At 47.0% G+C, this 8,743-nt stretch overlaps 1 protein-coding gene across 1 annotated transcript in view; it reads left to right on the forward strand.

Moving 5' to 3' along the window:
- Positions 1 to 218: 218 nt before the first annotated feature.
- Positions 219 to 8,743, forward strand: part of LOC116377820 (dynamin-1-like) — a gene marked incomplete at its 5' end in the record, with an annotated part of 9,920 nt that continues 1,395 nt past the window's right edge. The window contains 9 exons of the mRNA XM_031839561.1: positions 219 to 342; positions 425 to 574; positions 719 to 922; positions 1,170 to 1,268; positions 1,613 to 1,773; positions 2,365 to 2,507; positions 2,834 to 2,969; positions 8,208 to 8,275; positions 8,486 to 8,624. Of these exons, the coding sequence (XP_031695421.1) occupies positions 219 to 342; positions 425 to 574; positions 719 to 922; positions 1,170 to 1,268; positions 1,613 to 1,773; positions 2,365 to 2,507; positions 2,834 to 2,969; positions 8,208 to 8,275; positions 8,486 to 8,624 (1,224 nt within the window). The remainder of the gene's footprint in view (positions 343 to 424; positions 575 to 718; positions 923 to 1,169; positions 1,269 to 1,612; positions 1,774 to 2,364; positions 2,508 to 2,833; positions 2,970 to 8,207; positions 8,276 to 8,485; positions 8,625 to 8,743) is intronic.

Consider the following 8,743-nt stretch of genomic DNA (forward strand, 5'->3'; position numbering starts at 1 on the left):
TTTCTCTCCTGGTGACGAGAACATAGAACAGATGACGTCATATATAATGTTTAGTATAATGTGTAAATGTTCCACTTTGTTGTTGTGGAGGGTTTTATGTCGTTCTGTAGCAGTGGAGCTCCTCATGGATTAACAGAGAAAACAGAGATAACAGCTACTCTGTTCTCTACCTGCTCAGGTACTCTGTTCTCTACCTGCTCAGGTACTCTGTACTCTAAGATAATAGGTGTCATGGAATAACCTTCTCCTCCTCCTCTTACTCCCTCAGAGACTTCCTCCCTCGTGGTTCAGGTATTGTGACTCGTCGTCCTCTGGTGCTGCAGCTGATCAACTGTCCAACTGGTGAGATGGTTTCCTGTCATCATGGTTACACTGCAAACATGAACCTGATCATGTGACTGATCATGTGATGTGTATTTATCAGAATATGCAGAGTTCCTTCACTGTAAAGGGAAGAAGTTCATTGACTTTGATGAAGTTCGTCATGAGATCGAAGCTGAAACGGATCGAATCACCGGACAGAACAAAGGAATCAGTCCGGTACCCATCAACCTCAGGGTGTACTCTCCTAATGGTAACACAGTAATACTACACATTAATACACACTAATAATACAACTAATACACACACATTTACCCATCAACCTCAGGGTGTACTCCCCCAACAGTAACACACTAATAATACACACTAATACCTAACTCTGTCATTGTGTTCTCAGTCCTGAACCTGACCCTGGTGGATCTCCCTGGAATGACGAAAGTCCCTGTTGGGGATCAACCGGCAGACATTGAGAACCAGATCAGAGAGATGTTGATGCAGTTTGTGACCAAAGACAACTGTCTCCTATTGGCTGTTTCTCCTGCCAACTCTGACCTCGCTAACTCTGACGCTCTGAAGATCGCTAAGGAGGTGGACCCCCAAGGTCAGTCCTCCTCCTCTAAACCTCACCCCCTGGACCCCTCACCTCCGTCTTCTGCACCTCCTACACTTTCAACATATTATACCTCTGATCAGAGATATAATTCTGAGCAGGACTACCAGGTCCAGGTCTAGGGCCCCTGGTGGGCCCCTGGACCTGGACCTGCACGGTGCCACTCAAAGCCTCCCTCACACGTCTGTCCATGCTTGTGATCTGTTGGTGGGTTTAAATTAAGAACTTGTGTGTTCAGGTCTGAGGACCATCGGTGTGATCACCAAACTGGACCTGATGGACGAAGGGACGGACGCCAGAGACATTCTGGAAAACAAGCTGCTTCCACTACGCAGAGGTAAGAAGTACGGTTTTAAACCAGTGTCACGAAAAAGACCCTAAAGATATTTAAACCAACAAGAAAGACTTTGTGAAGAAACAAATCAGATAAGAAGCATAAAACATGCAGGTAACAGGTCCCAGGTGTCCTCACAGAGACAATGATACACTCTGAACTCAGGTCGCAATGATGCACTCTGAACTCAGGTCGCAATGATGCACTCTGAACTCAGGTCGCAATGATGCACTCTGAACTCAGGTCGCAATGATGCACTCTGATCTCAGGTCGCAATGATGCACTCTGATCTCAGGTCGCAATGATGCACTCTGATCTCAGGTCGCAATGATGCACTCTGATCTCAGGTTACATCGGTGTGGTGAACCGCAGTCAGAAGGACATCGATGGGCGGAAAGACATCACGGCAGCTCTGCAGGCTGAGAGGAAGTTCTTCCTGTCACACCAGTCATACCGACACCTGGCTGACCGCATGGGCACCGCCTACCTGCAGAAGATCCTCAACCAGGTCAGCACACATATTGTTCCTCTAATGTCCTCAAAGTCTTCTGAAGGTCCTCTGAAGGTTCTCAGAAGGTTCTCAGAAGATCCTCTGAAAGTTCTCAGAAAGTCTTCTGAAGGTTCTCAGAAAGTGATCAGAAAGTCATTACATTACATTACATTACAGTCATTTAGCAGACGCTTTTATCCAAAGCGACTTACAATTCAGAGTCTATCACATTTCTACACCGTAGGCACAACTACAGGAGCAATTTTGGGGTTAAGCGTCTTGCTCAAGGACACATCGACATGCGACTAGCGGAGCCGGAGCCGGGGTTCAAACCACCGACCCTCTGATTGAAAGAAGGCCCTGCTATCCACTTAGTCACAATCGCCCCGCAAGTCCTCTGAAAGTCTTCTGATGTTTCTCAGGAAGTCCTCAGAAGGTCCTCAGAAAGTCCTCTGAAAGTCTTCTGATGGTTCTCAGAAAGTCCTCTGAAAGTCTTCTGAAGGTCCTCAGAAGGTCCCACTCAGACAGTGAGATAAATTGGTTTGAGGTTAGCGTTAACGATCAGCTTCCTTTGTAACCTAGTAACAGAGCGTTTCTCTGTTACCGTAGCAACTGACCAACCACATCCGGGACACATTACCGGCGTTACGAAGCAAACTGCAGAGTCAGCTGTTGTCCATCGAGAAGGAGGTGGAGGAGTACAAGAACTTCAGACCAGACGACCCGGGACGCAAGACCAAGGCCCTGCTGCAGTCAGTACTATACACTGATACTAGTACCACACACTGATACTAGTATACTAGTACCACACACTGATACTAGTATACTAGTACCACATACTGATACTAGTACCACATACTGATACTAGTACTACACCATGATACACACTGATACTAGTACCACATACTGATACTAGTACTACACCATGATACACACTGATACTAGTACCACATACTGATACTAGTACTACACACTGATACTAGTATCACATACTGATACAAGTACTACACAACGATACTAGTACTACACACTAATATTACTAATACTGTGTGTGTGTCTCTGTGTGTGCATGTGTCAGGATGGTGCAACAGTTCGCCGTAGACTTTGAGAAGCGGATCGAAGGATCAGGAGATCAGGTGGAAACATACGAGCTGTCAGGAGGAGCCAAGATCAACCGGATCTTTCATGAACGCTTCCCCTTTGAGCTGGTTAAGGTAACACACACACACACACACACACACACACACACACACACACAAAGTTTATTTGTATATCACATTTCAACAACAAGGTAATTCAAAGTGCTTCACATAAAACCATTAAAAGCATCAAAACATAAGGCAATAGAAAAGGAGATTTAAAAACAATTAAGAACATTCACTGAAACAGTCATTAAAACACTAAAAAGCAGTGTAAGAAATAAAATGCAGTAGTAAAATGCAGAAATGCAGAAATGTGTTAATATCCTTGAATGTGGTTTAATTAAAGGCAGCAAACATAAAAGTCTTCAGTCTTGATTTAAAGGAGCTGAGGGTCTCAGCAGACCCTCAGTGCTTTATAAACCAACAGCAGGATTTTAAAATCAATTCTTTGCTGGACAGGAAGCCAGTGCAAAGACCTCAGAACTGGAGTGATGTGATCCACTTTCTTGATCTTACTGAGGACTCGAGCTGCAGCTTTCTGACTGACTTTTTACAGAGACCTGTAAACACACCGTTACAGTAGTCCAGTCTACTGAAGATGAATGCATGGACAAGTTTTTCCAAATCCTGTTGAGACATAATCCTTGCTATATTCTTCAGGTGATAGTAGGCTGATTTTGTAATTGTCTTGATATGGCTGTTCAGGTTGAGGTCTGAATCCAGAACTACACCTAGATATCTGGCTTGGATTGTAGTTTTTAACATCAGTGATTGAAGCTGAGCGCTGACTTTCAATCGTTCGTCCTTGGTACCAAAAACAATTACTTCTGTTTTGTCTTTGTTTAATTGAAGAAAATTCTGGCTCAGAGGCCGAGAGTCAGAGTCCACAACCGGGTGGGTGGAGGGGGGTCCGGAGGAGGGACGGCTGGATCTAGAGTTGCTCCGGACACAGGTGCTCGGGGGGACTGCCGGACTGCCAGAATTGCTCTGGACACAGGTGCTCGGGGGGACGGCTGGTCTGCCAGAATTGCTCTGGACACAGGTGCTCGGGGGGAATGCCAGACTGGGGAGACTGGGGGTCCGGAGGACGGAACTCTAGAGATTGGGGGTCAGGAGGACGGAACTCGAGAGACTGGGGGTCAGGGGGACTGCACTCGAGAGACTGGGGGTCAGGGGGACTGCACTCTAGAGACTGGAGGACAGGGGGGGACTGCACTCTAGAGACTGGAGATCAGGGGGTCTGCACTCTAGAGACTGGAGATCAGGGGGTCTGCACTCTAGAGGCTGGAGATCAGGGGGACTGAACTCTAGAGGCTGGGGATCGAGAGCGGAACTGAACTCTAGAGGCTGGGGATCGAGAGGGGAACTGAACTCTAGCTGGAGTCGGCCGGACCGCCGATGGGACATGGGGAGCTGGAGTTAGCTGCGGCCCAGCGGAGACGGGGGAAAGCTGCGGCCCAGCGGAGACGGGGAAAAGCTGCGGCCCAGCGGAGACGGGGAAAAGGTGCGGCCCAGTGGAGACGGGAACAGGGGAACGCTGCGGCCCAGCGGGAACGGTGGATCGCTGCGGCCCAGCGGGAACGGGGGTCTGACCCTTCCTCTGCCTCTGCCTCCTACGAGGGTTGAAAGGGCAGCCCATCTGGCCGTGGTTCGCCTCCTGGACACTCCGAGGCCCTCCCAAGGCCAGGCGGGTCCATAGCTTTTCAGCAGAAAAGCACTCAAAACGTTGGTCCACTGAGTCCAACATGTCATGGTTCGCCTTCTGGACAAGGCAGTATCCCATAAACTGTTCATACCACTCAGGGAGACGCCACTCCAAACGGTGGTCTGCTGAGTCTATTTTAGGCCAGATCATTCTGTCACAGGGCATGATGGAGGACTCAAATGCAGACCAGACCAGAATTAGAGTGAAGTGGAATTTAATTAAAACTTAAATCAGAACAGGAAACTTACAGGAACACAGGGAATTCACAGACGAGACAAGAGACGAAGGGGGAAATCCAGCAGGACGAGGCAGGGCAGGCAGACAGGGAAACCGGGAACAGGACAAGCCAAACGGACGGGTAGACATGACAATGATCTGGCAGTGAGTGACTGAGAGGCAGGGGTTTAAATAGTGGCTTGAACAGGTGAGGGGAGTTGTTATGATGAGGGAGTGCTTGATTAGTGATCAGAGGCAGGTGAAGGGAGTTAGGCTGCTGCTGAGGGAGTGACTGACAGGTAGAGTGAGGAGGGTGTGGAGCTACACAAAGACACACACAGAACACAGAAGGCAAAGCCTGATCGTGACATACCCAGCCCTTGTATGGGATTATAGTACCCTGGTGATATAGTTATGTAGATTTGTTTGTCGTCTGCATAATTATGATAACACACTTTGTTGTTTTCCATAATCTGAGCTAGTGGAAGCATGTAGATGTTGAACAGAAGAGGCCCCAGTATTGAACCTTGGGGAACACCACATGTCATTTTAGTCAGCTCTAATGTGTAATTAGCTACAGACACAAAGTATTCTCGGTCCTTCATGTAGGATTCAAACCAGTTAAGTGATGTGCCAGAGAGTCCCACCCAGATCTTTAGTCTTTCTAGTAGTATGTCATGGTCGACCGTGTCGAATGCAGCACTGAGATCCAGTAATACCAAGACTGAAATTCTGCCATTGTCTGTGTTTAAGTGGATGTCGTTGAAAACCTTAACAAGAGCAGTTTCAGTGCTGTGGTGCTGTCCAAAGCCTGACTGGAAAACATCAAAGCAGTTATTTACGGCCAAGAAGTTGTTGAGCTGTTGAAAAACCGCTTTTTCAATTATTTTATTTAAAAATGGTGCAGTCGCATACAAATGGGAGGTTTGATATTGGCCTATCATTTTTCATTGTTGTGGAGTCTAAATGATCCTTCTTTAGGAGCGGTTTAATAACTGCAGTTTTTAGGGCTTGTGGGAAGACACCTGAGAGAAGGGATGTGTTTACAATTTGATCAGTGGTTATGCAGTTTGAAATATTCTTGAAGAAGTGTGTTGGTAGAATATCCAAGCAGCAGGAGGATGACTTCAGATGTTGTATAATGTCTTCTAGGCTTCTACGGTCGATTGAATGAAATTGTGTCATGATATTTGAATGGATGTTATTCAGAGATGGGGACAACACATGTCCTGTGGTTGGTGTGGAGGCACTCACTGCTTGTCTAATTTACTGAATTTTGTCAGTAAAAAAGGAGTCAAAATGATTGCATGCCCAGGTGGATTGGAGCTCAGCAGCTACTGACACTGGAGGGATTGTTAGTCTGTCGACGGTAGCCAATAAGGCGCGTGTATTGTTATTGTTTTTGGTTATGATGTCAGAGAAGAAGGACTGCCTTGTCACAGTGAATCTGGAGATTTGTTTTTCGCCACCTGCGCTCAGCTTTCCGACACTCTCGTTTCTCTATTCTGACCAGCGTAGCATTTCTCCAAGGAGATCTTTGCTTACCCGAGACAACCTTCACTTTAGTGGGTGCAATGGTATCAATAACATTTTAAACTTTAGAATTGAAGCTATCTACAAGCTCATTGGCTGAGATGCAAGACACTTTGTCACAACCTCGGTTTGGACATTTATGTGCAAGGAGATTGCACTCTCAAAGAAAACACAGAAATGATCAGAGAGTGCAACATCAGTCACAGCGACCTTGGAAATGTTTACACCTTTGGTGATGATTAGGTCCAGAGTGTGCCCCCTGTTGTGGGCGGGTCCTGTCACATGCTGAGTCAGATCATAGTTATCAAGGACACCACATAGTTCTATAGACCCTCTGTCCTGGGGATTATCAACATGGATATTAAAATCTCCAACAATAACAACACAGTCAAAATCAATACAGATTATAGACAGCACTTCAGTAAACTCATCAAAGAAGGTTGCACAGTATTTAGGTGGTCTGTAAATGTTTAATGTGTTTAAAGCTTTATTTGGACAGGCTGACAAGGAATGTATGTTAAGTTCGATAAATTTACAGATTCACTATTGTTTCTTCCCAGCCTCACTTTTCTTTTTCTATGAACTATCAGGACAGGAATTGAGAAGGCTCGCTGCATACAGGGCCCCGACTTCTCCTGGAGAGAATCATTGGTGTCATTAGCCTTGTAGCCTGGACCCAGAATATATTAATTATTGCCTTCATCAGGTAGGGGAGACAGTAGTGGAGGTCGGGGATGGGCAGGGCGCTTTAACTTCGCCGATTGTGTCAAAACTGGCTGAGGACTTCAAGCCAGTGGCGGGGGTGGGGCTGTACATCGAGGAGTGGGGCGAGGAGTGTCTTTGGTTCCAGCAATGACCAGCTCTTTCATGTGGTCAGTGAACTCCAGGTGGGGGGAGGATGGGGAGAGTGTGAGTAGAGAGGAAAGGGACCTGGATGGAGTCTGAGGGGTGGAAGTAGGTGCTGGTGAGGGAGGTAAAGACTCCTCCTCTCGGAGGGGGGGGGGGGGGGGGGGGGAAGAGGGGGGGGGGGGGGGGGGGGATGGCGCCTCCCCGGGGGGGGGGGGGGGGGAGTGGGTGATCAGAGGCGGTCCCTGATGGTGAAGTTGGAGACTCCTCCTCGTGGATCTCCTTAAGCGGGGCATCCTTCCCGTAAGGTCTCTACGGCGATGCTGTGTGGTTATCTCTTGTTTAGACTCCTCTTGTGTCTTTTCCTTGGCAGTAGGAACAGACGGATGACGCAGGAAGAAAAATAGGTTAGAGGTAAACAGTTAAACTGACTTGTTCAGGCAAACTCCATGTGCCTTAAAAAGATGTCTGCGCTCCCAGAAAGGTAGAACTTGTTGATAAAATGGACTGAATGGTCAGTACACGCAGTTGACAGACATTTGTTGAGTGCAAACAGCCTGCTGAATCCTTCATCTCCTCCTCTGACTGATGGAAGAGGACCACTGATAAACACCTCAGCCTTCACAGAGCTGACTGTGTTTAACGGATCAATAAAGTCTCGCTTCAGAACTTCAGACTGTTGTTTCACAATATCACAGCTTCCTGTATGCACGGTGATGTTTTTCACCATGGGATGGTCAACCACGATGTTGGAGACCATATCTTTCGGAAAGCAGAGTGTTTTGGTATTCCTGCTGCACAATGTTCTGACATCTTTTACAGCATAGTCACCAACAATCAGAGTCTCAGGCCCAGTCAGTAGCTTTCCCACACACATAGACACACACACACACACACATAGACACACACACAGAGACACACACATATACGCGCACACACTATTGTCTTTCATATAGAAAGCAGTCATCACTGTAATCAATGTATCTGTTTGTGTGTGTTTGTGTGTGTAGTTAGATAGTGATGAGAAGACTCTCCGTAAAGAGATCAGCTACGCCATCAAGAACATCCACGGGATCAGGTGAGATCAATGTGTTATTGATCGGTGTGATTGGTTATCAGTAACGCGTTCTTTCTTCAGGACGTTATTGATCGGTGTGATTGGTTATCAGTAACGCGTTCTCTCCTCAGGACGTTATTGATCGGTGTGATTGGTTATCAGTAACGCGTTCTTTCTTCAGGACGTTATTGATCGGTGTGATTGGTTATCAGTAACGTATTCTCTCCTCAGGACCGGTCTGTTCACTCCTGACATGGCGTTTGAGACGATCGTGAAGAGACTCATCGCTCAGATCAAAGAGCCGTGTCAGAAATGTGTCGACATGGTGATCAACGAGCTGGTGAACACCGTGAGGCAGTGTACTCAGAAGGTACTAGTACTACTACTACTGATACTACTACTACTATTATATAACACCACACCGTGAGGCAGTGTACTCAGAAGGTACTAGTACTACTGATACTACTGCTACATAACACTGTTAGGCAG

This window comes from Anarrhichthys ocellatus, unplaced genomic scaffold, assembly GCF_004355925.1.
Source record: "Anarrhichthys ocellatus isolate YVR2014 unplaced genomic scaffold, GSC_Weel_1.0 scaffold1714, whole genome shotgun sequence".
Classification (NCBI taxonomy): Eukaryota; Metazoa; Chordata; class Actinopteri; order Perciformes; family Anarhichadidae; genus Anarrhichthys; species Anarrhichthys ocellatus.